At 56.3% G+C, this 19435-nt stretch overlaps 1 protein-coding gene across 4 annotated transcripts in view; it reads left to right on the forward strand.

Annotated features, from left to right (window-relative positions):
- GRIK3 (glutamate ionotropic receptor kainate type subunit 3) overlaps window positions 1-19435 on the forward strand; it is a 215776-nt gene that overhangs the window by 141716 nt on the left and 54625 nt on the right. For all 4 annotated transcript variants that reach the window (XM_070594339.1, XM_070594350.1, XM_070594328.1 and 1 more), the window contains exons 4-7: window positions 3012-3193; window positions 5545-5598; window positions 15407-15580; window positions 16231-16374. In XM_070594339.1, coding sequence (XP_070450440.1) covers window positions 3012-3193; window positions 5545-5598; window positions 15407-15580; window positions 16231-16374 — 554 coding nt within the window. The remainder of the gene's footprint in view (window positions 1-3011; window positions 3194-5544; window positions 5599-15406; window positions 15581-16230; window positions 16375-19435) is intronic.

Here is a 19435-nt window from a genome sequence, read left to right on the forward strand (position 1 = left end):
CCCTGTGAGCTTTGCTGCACCCCTAATCTGCACAAAGACAAACTCATATCGAGAGTGAAAGCAAGGAGCTTAGGAAAAGCCGGGTGGAGGGACGGCCCCCGCCCAGGAGCCAAAAGATTGGATCTCAAATTTTGACCCCATTGCTAGCATGTTGCAAAACCTTGGGAGGGTCACTTCACCTCTATAGGTTTCTTTATCTGTAACACTGGAACAGAAGTCGCCATTCTACATGCCTCTAGGACAGGGAGATGGTTAAATAGCGTAATGATTGCAGAAGTGCTTTGTAAGTGAAAAGCGTGATTCTAACAACCGTGATTCACTGCAGATATTCTGAGAGAGATTGATTAGGGAGGCAGCCGGGAAGGAAGGCTCATCTCAGGCGCACAAAGAGCCGGCCCCTCTGCTGGGTGCGCCGGCATGAGCCCCGGTCTCCCTCGGGAATACACTGATGGGAAGGAGGCCTGACATTTGCTGCTGGAGAATGTGGGTCACTCCGTGTTACACGGGGCACTGCACTTGGCTGACAAGAGGACTCTGGTGGCCTCTGCTCCAGCATCCATGCTGTCCCTGTCCTCATGTCCTGGGTCCCCAAAGCCCACGTGTCTGCTGATGCCGTGCATGAGTCTAAAACCCGAGAGAATGGGAGCAAAGTGTGCACTCAGGGCCTCGCGGGGTCACAGGTGTGAGCGGGGGAACATCATTCAGCCAAACTAAGAATTCCTGGGGTTAGTTTAGTGGGGCAAGGCTGGGTGTGTGTTTGGGGGGAGCTTGGGGCCCCTCCCTCCAGGGCTCGGGTCAACCGACATCCTCCTCCTGCTCCCCATCAGCGTTAGAAGGCACTGAGGCCCCTGTTGATCCAGACCAGACTCCAGGGCCCTCTCCCAGCCGTGCAGCTGGGTCTGAGACCTTCCAGGGACAGGGGACTCCGGGTGCCCACAGCCAGGGTAGAGCTTGTTGGGAGCTCTTTGGGAGCCATAGGTCACAGGGGTCCATCTCTGTCCACTCCAGCAGAGTGCAGCGAAGGACACCAATTAAATTGCTTTCCTGACATCCAGCCTCCAGGAGCAGGAATGAGAGGCTGAGCAGACCCAGGCGTGTGCACCATAAATGGCTTAGGGACCGGGCTTCTCTGCTGGAAGGCTTCTGAAGTGGGCTGGCTGTGTTGGGGGGACTCTCTCCAAAGAGAGGACCCTGTAATGGTTGATTGCAAACTTTTATCCGGTGCAAACTAGCTTACGCAAAAAAAGGCGGGAAGGGGTGGCAAGGGAGGGGATTTTGTTGGCTGCCTTTACTGGAAAGTTCAGGAGTATTTTAGCTTCAGGTACCGTTTGATCCAGAGTCTCAAATGGGTCTTATCAGGATTTATTTTCTCTCTCTGTGTCCTCTCCGAATTCTGCTCTGTTAGAATCATTCCCAGGTTCTATGTGGTGACCCCCATGCTTACTTCCTCCCTGTTTGGGGTTAAATGGATAAAGGAGTATCTGTTACCAGTTTCTCTAGCACATTTCCTGGCAGTAGGGCCAACTGGTGTCACATGTCCATCTCTAAGCCCGTACCCCTGCCTAGAGGAATGTGTGTGCTCACTGGCCAGGCTGGGGCCGCACTCTGTGCCTCTAGAGCTGGAGAGAGATCCCTCCTGAGTCATACGGCCTGAGAGAGGGAAAGGAGTTGTTCCCCAAAGGAAAACCAGAGTGTTGTTAGTGGGGGCATGGAGCATGGCTGAGTGGACAATGCAGCCCGGACGCTGAGCCCTGCGTACCAGCAGGAGGCCCAGCGGGTGGGAGGGGATGGTCTGCTTGGGATCCTGGCCCCAGGCTGGCTCAGCCCCTCCCTGCAGAGGGTGGGGCACAAAGAGCAGCCTGCAGGCTTGCTCCGGCTAAAGAGAGAGGAGTCAGCAAGAATGGACCTTGAAACAGGGACGGAAATGAACTTAATTAGACCTAAGCAAGCCATTTGTCTCCAGGAAGTGACATTCAGTTTTCCCTGGAAGTCCCCAGATTAAGTGGTTTTGCAAAATGCCAAGGTGGAGGATGGAACTTTCAGTGTGGGGAGAAAAAAAACAGCAAGTCAATCCAATTATGGGAATTTGTGTGGAGCATCACCTAAGGGCCAGGCCCTGTGCTGGGGGCTAGGGGGACCCGACCCCCAACGTGAAGGAGCTTGTGGCAGGATGAGGGGAATGGGATGAGGCCAGAGGGGGCTAGTGCTGAGGGAGGAGGCCACTGAGCTGGAGGGGGCTCTTGGGTAGGAAAATCTTGACTGGACAGAGCAGGAGGGGTGGGCTTCATGGAGGAGGTGATTGCGTTTGAGCCTGGATGAATGGGAAAGGCCTACTGAGGCAGCCTGTCCTGGAAGGCAGGGGGTGGGAGGGACTGGACACAAATACCACTTGGCCTTTCTCAGTCCAACAGTTGGTACACTTGAGCCCGGAGCCACCACTGGTGCCCATGTCTTGGAAGCAGGTTGCTAAGGATGTTTAGGATGATTATGTCCCGTGCCTCACAAAGTTGCAGGGGGTGGGGGGATGAAGAGGGGTGGCCTCTGGTTCAGGCTCCATAAGTCTCTACCCCAGTTCTGGGTTAGCAAGGAGCCAGTGGGTGTGGTCAGTGGGAATGTGCTGTCTGTCTGTGCCTACTTTGGGACCCACTTGTGTGTACACGTATCTGTGTGTGCACATGACTTTATCCACCTATGTACACATATGTTTATAGACCAACTGTATGTCCTGTTCACATCAACATGCATGTAAACATGTGTCTGTATGGGCACACACTTCCACATGCACGTGCAGACCTGTACAGCTGTGTGCACATGTCTGTGCCTGAGTGTGCTGGCACCTATGTCTGGACATGTCCGTGCACATGCACGTGTCTCCGTGGGCCTCGTATCCATGTTCACGCATGTCTGCAGACCCGTGGCCACAGGCGCATGTATGCCTATGAGTCTGTGCATGCCCACAGCTGTGTATAATATGTGCACATGTGTGTCTTTTGTGCCCCGGTGCCTCTCAGGGCTCATCCGACTGCAGGAGCTCATCATGGCCCCCTCGAGATACAACATCCGCCTAAAGATCCGCCAGCTCCCCCTCGACTCTGACGACTCGCGCCCCTTGCTCAAGGAGATGAAGCGAGGCAGGGAATTCCGCATCATCTTCGACTGCAGCCACACCATGGCTGCCCAGATCCTCAAGCAGGTGCGTGAGCGCTGACCCGCACGAGGAATGGTTGGGATCTGCCTGCAGCTTCTCCCAACTCCCTTTTCCCAAATTCAGGCGTGATGGGGGCCAGATTAAAGTTTGACTCCTAGTCCGCCTCTTTCTGGCCATGTGAACTCGAGTGGTCCTTTTGCCTCTCGGAGCCTCGGTTTCACTGGCAGCAAAAATGGACACACTCCAAGTTGGCACGCGGATGGAATGAGATGCATGAGCTGCCACAGCCAGGCCTGGTGCACGGAGGGTGCTGAGTCAGTGCCGGTTTCCATACCATCTCCTGCAGGTGGGAGGCAGGGGCTGTCGAAAGGGCCTGAAGCCACACAGGATGGAACATTTTGGGAGGCACAGAGAGCCCTGGAGTCCCGGGGACAGCCCCCGGGTGACTCACCACCTCTTCCGGTGACTAACTCCACGTAGCCCCCGGCACTCGGTGTTACTCTCCTATCGCAGGAGGTTTATCGGGGTTCCTCGCACCATCTGCTCAGCTCTGCAGTGACAGTCAAGGAGGAGAGAAGCTCTCAGTCCTGGAGGGGCCCCCGTTCCCAGACACAGCCCAGCATGGCATGCAGGGAACAGGAGCAAGCTCTGCCGGCCACCTGAAAAATAAACAGTGAAATCACCCACAGCCTCCTCTGAGGCGGCCACAGAGGAAACCAGAGCCGCTCTGATTTGAGCCAGCGCTTTGTGTAAAAGGCAATTCTGTGGTCCCACAAAGCGTCCCCAGTGCTTGGAGGAGGCACTCTGTGGGGCTTCGACACATGACCCAGTGAGATGCAGGTGGCAGGGAGGGGATACAGGGCGTGCAGGAGGAGAGGTGCTGAGCAGGGACCGGGAGCAGGTTCAAGGCCTGGCGGGAGGGCTCGGGTCCCACCCTCCACTTGGGTCCTGTAAGGGATGCCCAAGCCAACTGGCAGCCTCTGACTCCCTCCGGAGGGAGCCCCGTCCCCGGCTCCCTCACACAGTGGTTGAAAGCTCGTTTGAGAGTTTGAATCTTGCTCTGTCCTTGCGTGTCGCGCGTCCTAGGGCACGTGGTCCCGGAGCCATCGGGTATGCTCTGCAGATAGAGTGAAAAATCCCCACCTCATCCAGTTACAGAGGACTCAGTGAGACGAGGCAGGGAGAGAGTTCATCGCAGTGCCCGGCACGCAGTCCGCCCTGGGTGGGGGGCATCTGCAAAGTCGCTGTGGAACAGACACACGCTTCCCAGAAGTCCCTTAACCCTCCCTTTCCCAGCCAACCATGTCCGGTGTGTCCCTTCTCTTCCCAGCATGTGTGACAGAATAATAATGACAACCGCAACCTCGGTTTGCCGAGGCGTTCCTCTATGCCAGGCACACGTCTCTCCTCATTGACCGCCTCCCCGGGAGGCGGGGATGGTTATCATGCCCAGTTTACAGGTGAGCAAACTGAGGCTGTAGGGGAAAGAAATGGGCCGGAGCTCATCCAGCAGGAAGTCGGCATTTACTCCCAGGTCTGTCTGACTTGAAAACTTCTGAATTACAAATGAAGATTCTGTGCTCAGCAAAACACTGAGCTAAACCGAGGTAAACCTGTCCAGTTGCTGAGGACGGCTCGGAGCCTTGAACGCGTGGATGTGGGTTGTGAATCTCCAAGAGGGGGAGAGAATGCACAGCGTTTTCAAAGTGTACTTGACCCAGTGACATTTTTCCCTCAGAGCACTTTGTGGGCCCAGCATTCTGAAGAACTCTGTAGAAAATGCATTATAGTCATTAGTATTATAGATTATAGGCTTCTCATAAAATACATAAAATATATATTACGTAGACTTCAGGATGGTGTGTAGTAATTCCACCACAGCTGCGTGGCCTGCTTCCTGGTCGCCCAGGCCCTGGGAAGCAGGGATGTGTCAGCCCTTCCGGGAGAGGCTGGGCTGGTGGGGGCCAGGCCCCCGCACGCCCCTCTCTGGAGCCAGGATGGTGAGCTCAGCAAGGCAGAGTCCAGGCACCTGGGAGCAGTCTGGGGCTGAGTCCGTCACATCTTCCTGAGTGTGGCAGGCCCAGATGTGCTTACTGAAAAGGCGGACAACCCGGCCTCGCCCAGCTCTGCGGAATCTGGGACCTTTGGAGAGTGTGGCCCAAGATTCTGCCTTTTGAGCTGTCCCAAGTGACTCTGTTGCACGCTCCTATGTGAGAGCCACCCAGTCATTGTCACTGCTGGGAGGTGGTCTCAGAGAGCATCCTGCTCCAAGCGGCCAGCCACCCCCCTCCCCACCACCAGTCTGTCCTGCCCCCGAGTCCTGACCCCTGGGGTGGCGAGGGGCACGGGGCTTCTTGGGTGTCCCTGCAGATCGCTTATGTTCTGCTTTCCCGCAGGCCATGGCCATGGGCATGATGACCGAGTACTACCACTTCATCTTCACCACCCTGGTAATGTACCTCTGGGCCCCTGCGCGGGGCAGGGCGGGACTCCCTCGGGACAAGGTCTAGCCTGGTGGACACAGGTGCTGCACCTAGAGGGGATCCAGCCTGGACTTGCCTCCTAAGGCTGCAGGTGTGGCCAGGCAAGGGCACAGAGATGTCTTGGTGGCCAGCCCACTGTGAGAAGTGAGGTCGTGTTGTGACTAAGGGCAGGGACTCCAGAACCCGCCAGTGTGAACACAAGCCCCCTTGCTTACTGGCCGTGAGACCTCGGGGAAGTCATTTAACCTTCCTGCCTCAGTTTCTTCCTCTACAAAATGGGCATGAGAATGGCTTCTACCTCCTAGGATTGTTGTGAGGGCTCAATGAGTCAATAAGATAAAGTGCCGAGAGCAGTGCCCAGTTCGTGTGAAGAGCCATAGGAGTATTAGCTGTTGTTATGAGGACGACCCTCAGCTCCCAGCCTGCGCTTCCGTGCTTGTGTCTCAGGCCTCACACCACAACACCAATCGTCACTTTGGATGCCCCCAGCATCCACGCTGAGGTCACTGTCAGCCGGGCCAGCCCACCTGCAGGTTCCAGATGGGTCCTGTCCAAGCTCTGAGAATATTTAGGGCCATTTAAACCCATTTGGATAATTAGTAGTGGCCTGAGATCAGCAGAATAAAGAGATACCTGTGCCAAAGGGGCACCAGCACCCAGCCGCCGTGCCTCAGAGCCAGATGGACCTCACTGGGACTCTGGGTGGACTCTTCCAGCATCGCTGGACAGCATCGCTGACCATCCCATCACTGGAACAAGCTCCCGCGGTGTGCGTCAGCCTCATCCTGCAGCCCTGCAGGCCTCTAACTGTTCCTTTATTCATCCAGAACCTGGTTAACATTCCTTACCAGCACCTGTGCTCAGCTGAGTGTCTCAAGGTGACTGACACTGAGGCCCTGCCCTCAAGGATCCCCCATCGTGTCTGGTCTGCTTCTCCATGTCCAGCTCATCCCGCAGGCTTGTGCCGTCACAGGCCCGGACAGATGGCCATGGGGCACAGCAGAAGGAGACGCTAGGTGCCGAGGGGCTGGTGGAAGGTGGGAAATTGGAGGCAGGCTTGACAGGGAAGCAGATGCTTAACTGGGCCTCGCAGGATCAGTAGGAGTTCACCAAGGAGAGAGAGGAAGGGTATTCCACAGAGAGGGAACAGCAGAAGCAAAGGCCAAAGGCGGGTCAGCTCTTCAGCCGGGTGCTGGAGCTGGCTCGCTCTGGCTGATCGCGAGAGGCCATTGTGTTCATCTCCTCCCAGCTCCACGTTCAGTGACATCACATAGGTAGCTTGAAATCAGCCGTGGTGGGAGTATTCATACCACAGAAATTGGCAAATTCTTCAGTTTAGGGTTTTTAGGCCCCCGCCCCGAAGCTGGTTATGAAGCATTTACCAGCACACTCCTGCTTGTCACCCTCCCTCCACCCCCACCCACGGCGCCCTGTGCCAGTGGCAGCTCCGGGGCCACCCTGCACATTCTCCTGATCCAGAGCTCAGACCTGGGGACTGGCAGGAGCCTGGTTGGGAGAAAGGGGTCCTGGAAGCTGGTGACTGAGACGAGGCACCTTCTGTCCCTATGTCACTTCTGGATTTCTGCCTACCCAAGCTGGCTTCTCCCTGCCACCCTGTATCCTGGAAAGTCATTGGAGGCTGGAGGATGAGGCCGCCAGATGCCCGATATTCCTCCTCTGTTTGGAGCTGGGAGCAGGGCAGAAGAGCAAGGCTGGGGAGGTGGGGTGGGGCCCATTCGAGGGGCCCAAGGCCCTGTCCCCGGATGGCAGTCCATCCCATCCCACCCTGGGCTCCTCAGGGCCTGTGACCAGCTTCTGGGCCCCGGGGCTCCCAGCGAGCCCTGGGTCAGGAGCTCAGCACGTTCTCACGCTTCCATCCTGCTGGCCCACCTCCCTGAGTCCTTGCTGCTCTGAGTTGCTGTGACAAAGTCCTGGAGTCCAGGAGAGTGAAGTGCAGGGGAGGGACAAGGGGCCACTGCACGAGGAGGCAGATCTCCCAGGCCCGCTGTGGGCCACCTGCAGCCGCGCCCACCCGCCTCCACGGGCCTCTCAGCACAGCGAGAGGAGGGCAGGCCTCGGACGCACGGACAGGGATGAGAGTCCTGGCCCCGCCACCTCTTAGCCGTGCACGCGGGCATATTGCTTAACCTCCCTGGGCCTCAGTTTCCTTGTCTATAAAATGGGAACAAGTACTTGTGATCCCTCATTTGGCCTTTTTGGTTTTCAGGAGCAGAACTCACTCAAATAACCTCAAGTCATTAGGGGTTCGAGAATGAACCACCAGGCCACAGAGCGGACATGGGGGGGTGGTTCTGGATCCAAAGTGACTCTGGATGTCACGAGGGTGATGGTCCCAACCGTCTGCACTGGGACTCAGCCATTCTCTTCCATCCTCCTCTCTGTACCCTTGCTGCCTCCCCCTCGTCCTGGCCTCTGCTTCTTCCTCAGAGCCTCTGTTCCCTGGAAACCTCAGCGCATCACAGCTGCCCCGGCTCGTCACGTCCCAACTGACGGTCCATCCTGCCTCTGCCACCTCCTGTCACTCTTTCTCTGAGTTTTCACCCACCTTCCCCAGATCTGGCTGCTGACTGGCCAAGCACCAGTCTGTATTTCTCAACAGGGCACCCTATAGGCATTTGGTGCTGGACAGTTCATCATTCCAGAATGTTCTGCCCTTCATGGAATGTTTAGCATCCCTTCCTCCGCTCACTAATTTCCAGGCTTAGTGACAAATAAATGCCACTTCACATTTTCAAATGTCCCCAGGGTAGGGGCTGGGTCACCGACCAGATTGGTGAAACCACCCTTGGGACAGGTGACTGCTCCTTGGCCAATCCACTGAGGTCTGGCGGTGGGAGGCAGAGTACAGTGGGCCAGTGGAATCCAGACATGGCCACCAAGCAGAAGGACCTGGGGCCTTGGGAGGCTCCTTCAGAAACGGGAGGAACTAACTGCCTACATCTCATTCTGCCACCCTGAGTATTGACCCTTGCCCACTCTGTCTACACGGGGCTTGTGGTTAAGCCCTCTCTGGGCCTTGTTCCCAATCCTAGCTCCAAGTATTCAGTGACAAGCTTCTCCACCAGGCTCATGCCCCATTCCAAGGCCAGAGGGGGTGTCCCCTCAGGGAACTCAGGGCCTGAAGCTTTGGACACTCAGCCCTGCGGCCTGGCCCCACCTTCCAGACAAGACTCTGGACAAGGTGACCCCTAGTGACCCCAGTGCCCTCCACATTAATGCCACTGCCCACCTGGAGTCAAGGTCGGAGGTCTTGAAGGGAGGCGCAGGGCGGGATCCTAGCACCCGGGGGCATTCCGCTAGCCCCAGACAGTGTCCACCCTCTTACTTCTTCATTTCCTAATCTGATTGTTCATTTACTCACTCCTCCAGCAGCCACGTGCAAAGCCTCCCAAGGTCCCAGGGGCTGAATAGACACTCAGGTGGGAGGGGGTGTTCAGAGTCGTATCTAACACAAAGCCCCCGGCAGGCAGGCTGCCTTCGTGTGCATGAGGATCCAGTGCCCGGCTCACCTCTCTGTCTCCAGGGCCCAGAGAGCGCCTGGCACACGGTGGGTGCAAATTGATGCCTGAATGAATGAACGAACGAATGACTACGATACCAAGGAGAAAGTTGTCAGTGAAGTTATCAACATCCTCATCATCGCAACAGTTGAGAGCACGGACTCTGGCGTCCCTGTGCCCAAGTTAGAATTGAGGTTCTTCCACTTCTGGGGCAGGTTGCCCGCCTCTCTGTGCCTCATTTCCCTTTCTATAACATGGCCGCAGTGATAGTAGTCACAGGGTTGTTACGCGGAGCATCAAATGTGTCGACGTCAGTAAAGCGCTTAGAAAAGGGCTTGGCATTTAGAACTATGTGGGGGTTAAATCGGCTAATTAAGGGACTCCTGCCTATGTTTTCTCTGTACTCGGCATTCCCCATCTCATCCAAACCTCAGAACAACTCTCCAAAGGAGCTATGACTCTCCCAGTTTTACGGAAAAGGAGAAACTGAGGCTCCGAGAGCTCACTCGGCAAGAAAGTGGCAGCACAGGGATTTTTGCTGGCTGGGAGCTGTCTGGCTCCGACACCTCTGCTCACTCCTGTCACGCTGACGGCCTGCATGAAGTGGTGCCTGGCTTCCTGTGGCCGGCTCCAATTGCACAGGCCATGGTGGTCCAGGCGTGGTGATTGACACTAATGGGGAGATCGGAGCCTGCACAAATCCCAGCTGGGCCCACACTCCACAGGTTCGAAAGACCTTTCTCCACCTCACTGGTTTTCCTCTTCACAGGGCAGTGTTTGCACTCACTGTTGATTGACAGGGAAACCTGGGACCAGAGAGGTTGAATGACCCTCCCAGAGTCTCACAGCACATCAGTGATGGAGACCTTGGCTCCTGACTTCTGGTCCTGCCCATGGCTCTTCCAACCTATTGCCCTTCCTCCCCAAGCCCCTCTGAGAGTCAGGGAGAGCGCATCCTTGCAGGGAGGCACAGGCCTGGACTATGCACAGTTCTGCAGGGGAGTGTGTGTATGTGTGTGGGGGCTACCACGGTATTTTCCAGAAGCTCCCCACATGCCAGGACATCCGCTGTGTCCCCCGGGTCCTCGCCCTCAGCCCCAGTCCTGCTTCCAGCTCCATCTCCAGGATCCCCCTTCCAGGAGGATTGGCTAAGGCCTCTACCTCGTGATTCTGCCTCTCTCTGCCCATTGGTCAGTTCTGGCTGTATTTGGGAGGGCAGTGGCATTCGGCATTTCTCTCCTTCCCTTTAGGAAACCCACATTGCCAACTCTTCACCTCTAAAAAACTCTCCCAACTTGCTTCTCCCACGCAGAAGACATTTTAATTACTCCAGCTGCCATTATCGGTTGCAGCCAGCTTTGAGCCATTCCCAGATAACCCCGCGTTAATCAGCCCCAGCTGGGCCCCGTACATGTCATGTGTACGTAAAAGCCTGGAGGTGAAAAAGGAATTATAATAAATTAATAGATAAGCAATCACAATTAATGCCACTTCCCAGCAGTAACAGTTATATCATGGGAAAGATATTTTCATCTGTCATTCCTTAAGGCGATGTTTTCCGAGCTTCAGCTTCTACCCAGTCAGACCCATGGGGTGCTAATGAATTAGTCTATTATGTTATGCTGAATGTTTCTAAAAGGTCCCTCGCCGATACTGAATTCAGTGTGTCAACATTTGGCATCGAGAACAGCAACTTTTTGCCAAGCGGCAAGGTTGCACACAGTTCACCGTGTACAGCACTTGGGGTCTCAGCCCAGGGCAGTGGGATAAACAAATCAGAGCTGGACAAAGAGGACTTTTTACTAGCTCCCTGTTGTTGCCGCCCTCCTTTCCCAGGGATGGCGCACTCGGGGCCACAAGCCCTATAACGCTTTGCAGCTGAGCCCAGGCTTGAGGCAGTAGAGAGGAAGGGGAGCTCGGCACGGTCACCCCATCCTGCCACCTCCCAGGCTGTGATTGGCTACAGCCACTGTGTAAGTGTCAACAGACCACATGCTGCATCAGGAGACTGGAAGGGCTTGGGTACCAGCACCCAACCCCACTGACACCAGGGGTGTCACTCTTCTCACTGAGTCTGGTTGACCTCTGGTCCTACAGGAGGGTAAACCGAGTCACGGAGGCCCTAGGCAGCCTAATGCTTTGGCATCTTGCAAGCCCTAGGTATTAGGTCAACACCAATTTGGAGAAGAGGCTGAGTCTTATGCAGGTGCAGGTGAGGAGGGCGCCCCCTGGGGGCAGAGCTCAGCTTCTCTCCCTTGGCCCCAGCAGTCCTGCTCTGGCCCCAACTTGCGTGTACCACTTTGCAAAACAAAAGACTCCCTCCATCTCCCCAGACTCACCTCCTTCAGAAGTGGTAAGATCTCTGGTTCCTGCAGCAGTCCCCTTGAGGGCCTCATCCTCCACCCTGGGCCATTTACCAAACCAGCCCCATGGAGAGCTCCCCCTGAGAGGAGGCCATGAAATACTAGTCTCTCCATCTCAGACTCTTCCCAGTAATGTTTCGGTGTCCCAGAGAGCTGCTCAGCTGGCTGACCCTTCTTTCCACTTGGGGTGACAGGAGTTTGTGGCTCAGGGGCTCCTAGAGGAGCCAGATGCAGACATAGACCGTTGTTACCAGTGGGGTGATGTCCCAGAGGTCCCAGGAGAAGAGCAGAAGCGCCCCTGACCCACCCTGTCGTGCATGTGTGGAAGAGTAGTCAGGGGAGGCTTCTGGGAAGAGGTGACACTTGAGCTGAATCTCAGAAAATAGCCCACCCAAGAAGGGCCAAGAAGACAGCATTCCAGCCCGGGTTAGAACTCGCACAAAGGTGCTGGTCCAGGGTGAGAAGATGTGTGACAGGGCCAGGGGCCAGCAAGGAATGGGAAAGGGGGACAAAAGTAGTTTGGTGTTTCTGGGGTGAAAAATGGGAGGGGCTTGGAAGGAGGGTGAGCCCGGAGGGGTGGAGAGCTCTGTAAACTCCACTAAGGAATTTGCGCTTTCCTCTGAGAAGGCGATAAGGAACCTCTGAACTGTGTTAAGCAGGAGGTGAGAAGGCTGCATTTACCATTCAGAAAGACCCCTCTGCATGCTGCGTGGAGGGCGATGGTGATGTCTGGGGGGCGTGACTGGGGGCTGGGGGAGCATGATCAGCCTAGGGCAGGGGGTCTGAGCCATTACTCCCCAGCTGTGAAACTTTGAGCAAAACCCTAATCTCTCTGTGACTTGTTCCTTCCTCTAAAATGGGGGATAACAGCACCCTCCCTGCAAGATGGAAATGTGAATTGAGTTCACACACATAAGGCACTGAGAACAGGGGCTGCTGTTCTGGGGTTTACAGGCGCACGGTAAATGGGAGCTCATCGTGATTGTTTTTCTATGGCCAAGAGGGGCGAGGCAGGAAGGACCCAGCTCCTGTCTGCTCCTCTCCTCCCATAACCCAGTCATGCCCCTGGGGGCTGTATCCCATGGCTGTCACCCCTGCTACCAGAGAAGGCAGAATATGAATACTGATCAAACTCTTACAGAATGTCCACATGCACCAGACATGTTCTAAGTACGTCTCTTAACTCATTTCTTCCTCATAACACCCTATGTGGTAGGTGTTATTCAGCCCCATTTTGCAGATGAGGCAACTACGGTAAGGGGAGTGGGTGACACTTGAACCCAGATGGCCTGGCCTCATGGTCTATGCTCCTTGCCATTGCCTGCAGCTGCCTCCATGCGCTGTACTCAGGGAGGAGCCGTCGGAAGAGAGGCCTCTCTCTGGGTGCGTCCTGCCCCCTTTCTGCTCCTCTCTGATTCCACAGGTACACCGGTCTAAGCCCAGACCCCGCTCTGTGTGTTTCCCCATCAGGAATAATAGCTCAGATTACTGGCTTCTCAAGACAGCTTCACCAGGCCCCACCCCAGACTCTCTGTGGTCTATACTTTCCAAAAAAGCTCCAAAGACAATTCCAATGCATATCTTGTGTTTGACAACCAATGAGATACAGAGCACAGGGGCTTCTGAAGAAGACAGATGATGGTGTACAACCAGCTCTCCAAAAGGAGGGAAAAACCCCGGATGTGTGGTGCTTACCCATTTCCGTGGTGTAAATCCTCCCACCGTGGCCAGAGTCAAGCTGCCAAGGTGACATTACGGACAACAGAGTCAGCAGGAACTGCTAACGATGAGCTCTCACAAGTCAATGCGAGCCAGCTCCAGCCACCATCCACACAGACCTGGGGACAAATTCAGCTCTGCCTCTCATGAGCTTTACGACCTTAGGCAAGGTGATCTCACCCTCTTGACCCTGTTCCCTCATCTGTAAAAAGAGAGCACCATTACGTACCTGCTTCATAGACAATATACTCCACACGTGGGGCTGAGCAAAGCGCCCACCCCCACTGCCCCTGAGACGGGGGCCATATAGACATCCTCTGGCCATCTCAGTGGGGACCCCGCCATCTACTGAAGACCCTGCTTTCTGCTCCCACCCAGCCCCTTCCCCGTCTCAAATCCTGGCGTAGAATCAGGGCCGGATTTCGGGGGTCAGGGCTGGGACTAAGCTTTCCTACCTGGGCTCCAGTCTGCGTCAAGCCTCTCCCCTACTCCCTAAACCTTCCAAGAGGAAACAGTGCATTCCAGAAGGAGGCCATTTTGGGGGTGCAGGAGGAAAAGGAGGCTTTTGACATGAACTGGGAACATCTCAGAGAGCAGAGGAAGCCAGCGCCGTGTGAAATAGCTGCTCTGTGCGCTGCATGAGCCAGCATCCATTTAACCAAGCTGGGACTGTGATGGGGATGGATGTCCCTCCTGATGGCTGCAGCCATAGAGAGACAAGCACAGTGTCCACAGACCTTCTCTCCCAGCACGGGATGGAGTGACTGAATCTAGGGACCCAGGAAAGAGACGGACGGGGGAGCAGGGTGGAAGGCAGCTTGGTGAGGGGAGAATGTGGAGAAGAATACACAGCAGATGAGGAGCTCAGACAATGACCTTAAGACTCAGTTTCCCCACTAGTGGGATGAGGCTAATCTACGTCACTATAATATGTTTTTTCAAAACATAAAAAACATGGCTTATGCAAATATAGAATGAACATGTGTCCAAGATGGACTCAACTCCTTTATAAGGGAGCCAGTAGGATGTCAATGCCGGCTCAAAGAGTTTTTGAGGGATTGAGTATTTATTTTGGGGAAAAAAGTACAGAATAAGACCGCTAGGTTAGATACAAAATGGATTAATGTCCTACAGGGCAATAAAACCACAACCTTGGGGATTATCTCTTCTACGGGTAAAAATCTACTAGTGAACCCTGAGTCTGGGCCTTTAACCCGTAGCAGACACTGAAGTCAGACCCAGGCGCGTTCTCCCGGAATTTCACAATCCTGGGCAGGCCTGGTGAACCGGGTTTCCATGTGACATTGAAAGGACGTGCTGCTCTCCTTCTGCCTTATTTCCAAGTTGGGGTAGGTTTTCTTAACAGGACGGATCTCCGCTCTGCTCCTCGTGCTGCCACCCACCATCTCTTCTCCGCTCAGCACCTGGCTTCTCCTTCTGTGTCCCCCACCCCTGCCCCTTGGCCTCCTTCCCTCACCGGCCCACCTTGCCCGGAGCTGGAGCTGCAGGAAAGGGCTAAGCCTGGACTGCCCTATGCATGAAGACCTGTTTTCCTGGCCCTCAGGCTGGGGCCTGCCCATTGCACCAGACTGGACATGACCCGGCCGTGGACGGGCAGGCTGACGGCTGCTCAGCTGCTCCTAGGAGCAGAGGGTGAGGAGGCTGGCTTGTGACGTGGGGGACGAGGGGAGAGAAGAGGGCAGTAGTGCTCCTTGAGTCCCAGGCCGAAAAGACTGTTTTAAAATGCTCTCTTTGAGGAAATAAAATACTCCCTCTGTCTCCCTCCGTTTGGGTAACTTGGAGATGCCCAGACCCAGCGCCATTTCCTCCCCCATTCGAGGAAATGACCATTATGACGATTATCAAGCTCCTTCGATGTCCCAGGCTGAACTGCTTCACCAGGTCCCACAGAGGCGGCATGATCCCCATTTTGTAGATGAAGAAACAGGCTAAACGACTTGCCCGAGGTCCGGCCGTGAGGACGCGGGGCCAGCCACCAGGCGGAGGGTGCTCCAAGTGGACTCCAAGTCCAGTGCTCCCGTGGGTGCTCCGTCCCGCTGAGGCTCACTTCCCACAGGGCGCTGCAGCCCCGGGCTCGGGGGCCGTGGGAGGTGCGGGCTGGAGCTCACGGCAGGGCCGCCACTGTATTTACACGACCCTCTCCCTGTCAAGGATCTTTACGCATTAGACCTGGAGCCCTACCGCTACTCAGGGGTGAACCTGACGGGGTTCCGGATCCTCAACGTGGACAGCCCCCACGTCTCGGCCATCGTGGAGAAGTGGTCCATGGAGCGGCTGCAGGCGGCTCCCCGCGCAGAGTCTGGCCTGTTGGACGGAGTGATGATGGTATGGCGGCCGGTGGGCCAAACTGGGTTCCTCTCCTCCCTCCCTTCCCTCCTTTTCTTCTCTCCTCCCTCTCGCCCTCTCTTCATTCCTTCCTTCCCTCCTTACCTTCCTTCTTTCTTCCTTCCTCCCAATTTCTTTCTTCCCTCCCATGACTTCCCTTCTTAAGACCTGCCGTATGTCAGCCAGACATTGGGCTAGGAGCCAGGGACACGAAGGAACCAGATGCAGTCTCACCCCAAGGGTGGGGGTACAGGCATATAAACGGATGGTTACAGAGAGCGGGGAGAAGGACCAGTGGGTCTGGGGCACAAGGACTTTCGGCTGTGACCGGCAGAAGGCTGGGGAAGCAGGAAAGGAGAAGGTGTGGGCGGGGCCTAGGCAGCAGCAGGGACAATGGGATGGGGTGGAGAGACTGGCAGGAGAAGGTCTGAGCTGCAGGGCGGGAGTGAGTGTCTGCAAAGCAGCAGAGTCAACACAAGCCTGGCCCCACCTGGGGGCCGAGACGGGGTCACGTCTGGGGTCTCAGGGCCTTTGCCTCACCACGACCCAGTGCCTATGGCGGGGGAGGGGACTGAGGACCGGGCAGGGTGGGCCGAGGACTTTCGGGGTTCAGGGGCCCCTCTCAGGCAGGCCCTGGGCCTCCCCTCCAGACCGACGCGGCCCTGCTGTACGACGCCGTCCACATCGTGTCCGTGTGCTACCAGCGGGCGCCCCAGATGACCGTGAACTCCCTGCAGTGCCACCGCCACAAGGCCTGGCGCTTCGGCGGCCGCTTCATGAACTTCATCAAGGAGGTGAGTGCCCCCCGACCCCGTCCCCCACCGGGGCCATCTTCCCAGGGACCGCTGGTGCTGCAGAGCTGCAGAGAGGTCAAAGGCCGAGGTTTGGGGGTCAGACAGAATCGGTTTCCAATCCACATGAGCTTGGGCAAGTTGCCTCCCTTCTCTGAGCCTCAGTTTCCCTGGCTGAAAATGGGCTCAGCAGGACCAGTCTTACAGGGTGCTTGAGGGGCTAAGTTCCTGGTGCATCAGGTGCTCAGTGCAGGGCCAGCATTGCCAGCAGGATGAGCATGGGCTTTAAAGGACAACAGATGAGGGTCTTTGTCCCCAGCTGTGTGACCTCAGGCAAGCTAGAGAAGCTTGCTGAGCCTTGATTGCCCCATCTGTAAAAAGGGATCCACGCATGCCCACCTCTCAGGGAGGCTGTGAAGATGAAATGACAGCACGTGGAAAGTGCCTAGTGCCGTGCAGGGGACAGAGGAGGCTCCGTCAATAATAATCAGCCCCACAAACTCCCCTTCACGTTATGGGCCCATCGGCCACCTTCTCGGCCGGGGTCCCTCCTGGGACCCGGCTCTCCTGGCGCCATGGCAGCTGTGGAGACGTCCCACCCAGGAGCTGATTCAGAGGAAGCAGAGAGCATGAAAGCCGTCCTGCTGCCGAGAAGATGGCCATGGAAACAGCCAGGGTCGACTTTCAGTGTCAAGGACTCCCCATCACCGTGGTCCTTGTAAGCTGGGGACAGCGGTTGATTGTTTCCGTTGTACAGATGGGGGAAGCTGAGGCCCGGGCCTGCATCCTGGCTCCATCACCCCTGGCTGTGTGACTCTGGGTGAGATGACAAGCTCTTCGATCCTCAGTTTCCTCATCTGTAAAATGGACGTAGCAAGAGCACCTGCCTCAAAGGGGTGAAGGGAAGACAGAATGGAAATCCATGTGCCGAGCACCTCGCCCAGGGCCCAGGCAGCGTCAAACCCCAGTCAATGGTAGACAAGGGCGGCTCGGGGGGTCGAGACCTGGGCAGGGTCATCCTGGATCTGAGGGAGTGGCCCTGTCTAGGGCAACATGGCGTGCAGCTGGGGGAAGCCCTCTGGGAGGGTTCTGCCCAGACCATCTCTCTCGGCAGCAGCACCGTGAAGCCGCCTGCCTCGGGGGTTCACTCGTGTATCCAGCATATTTGTGGGCGCCTGCTGGGTGCCAGGCACTGAGCTGGCACTAGGGATCCAGTGGGGCTGAAACAGATGAGCCCTCGCTACAGAGCTGCCGGCCCGGGGAGGGCAGCAGGCCTCCAGCAGGTCATCACGTTAATGAGCGCAGCCCCACACACCGAGGGAGGCAGAGCTGGGAGGGCAGACAACAGAGAAACCGCCAGCACATGCTCCGCGGACCAGCAGCCTTCCGGGAGGTCCCGAGTTCACCGTGCTGCTCAGGATGAGGCCAGCGCCAGCTCCCCCTGCGTTTCGGAACGACACTAAAAGGAATATGGGTGGGACATGAGCTTTAGGGTTTGACACACATGCCTTCAGAGGTTGTCTCTCCCTCTTCCCGGCTGTGTGGCTTTAGACAAGTTCCTGGACATCTCTGCGCGTCAGTTTCTCACCTGGCAAACTGTCTCATCGTCCTTGTGAGGGAGCAGTGAAGTCCCTGGCACCAGCCCCCTCGCCCCCAGAAGGGACTGCAGGATCAGATGTTTGGGTGTAAGAGAACCATGATGGTCCCTTCTCATCCAACGTCCCGAAACCGCAGCGGAAGTCTGTTTGTTCGATGCCCTGAGCAAGGCCTGGCTGGCCTGGGCGATCATCAGCTGATTCTCAGGGAGCTCTGAGGCCTGACTCCTAGCCTCCTTCCTTGGCAAGCCTCCAACTTTGTAGCCAGAGGCCAGTGGGAGGGTCTCGGTGACCCAGGCCACAACCCTGGGACCCTTAGGAGCCAGAAAAAAGTGGCTTTGAAGCTCACTCACTTTTTAGCTGTGTGACCTTAGGCAAGCTGCTGAACCTCTCTGTGCCTCAGGTCCTCCTCTGTACAATGGAGATAATGCTGGGGTCATAGGGATAAGTGTGTGATGATATGTGTGAAGCCCCGAGGACAGCGCCTGGCCCAGAGCAGGAGCTGAACAGATTGGCTGCTATCACTTACTGTTATTTCTATCCTCATAACTGTCATCACCATGGCTTCTTGCTCCGTGGTGGGTTTCCAGCTAAAGAGGATCTCCAGACCACATAGCTTCAGGGACCGCCACCCCCTTCACCCCTCACCCCGTGGAATGCTTGAGGCTTGGCCATGAAGCCCTGAGGGGAACAGATTCATCACTGCCCACGCCATAGAAAGAGGAGCCCCTTGGGGCCAGCCCGGTGGCATTGTGGTTAGGTTCACGTGCTCCACTTCTGTGGCCCAAGGTCCACCGGTTCGGATCCTGGGCACAGACCTACACACTGCTCATCAAGCCATGCTGTGGTGGCATCCCACATAGAAGATGGGACTTACAGCTAGGATACACAGCTAGGTACTGGGGCTTTGGGGAGAAAAGAAAAAAGAGGAAGATTGGCAAGAGATGTTAGCTCAGGGCCACTCTTCCTCAGTAAAAAGTATACGTTAAAAAAAATGGGGGGGAGCCCCCTTCTCCCTCCCAGGCCTGACCGACGCGTGTTGGTGTACCCGGCCCTCCTGTTTCCAGGCCCCTGGCCCAGTGAATGGCCCTCACCGCTCACACTTCTTTAGAGACCTTTCCGAAACACCTTCATCTTCCCTCCATTTTAGGGCCTGGAGACCGAGGCCCAGAGCAGCCACATGGCTTGCCCACAGACCCGCAGCTGGCCGCCACCAGGACCCACGTGCCCCGCCCGAGCCCGGCACACAGACTCCCTCGAACCGTTTCCGAGTTGCCCATCTCCCCCTCTTGACTGTGTGACAGTAAATCATTTTAAAGACTTGGCATTTCTGAGAGGAGCCGGAAAATACCAGGCCGGAGTTCAGAGCGTGTGAAGCATCTTTCATTTAGCGAGTCCTCAGCAGCGGCTGGAAGGGGCGGGCGGCCGGAAAATGTCACGAGGAGGAGCTGCCGGCAGCTCCCTGCCCT

This window comes from Equus przewalskii, chromosome 2 (assembly GCF_037783145.1).
Source record: "Equus przewalskii isolate Varuska chromosome 2, EquPr2, whole genome shotgun sequence".
NCBI classification, from domain to species: Eukaryota; Metazoa; Chordata; class Mammalia; order Perissodactyla; family Equidae; genus Equus; species Equus przewalskii.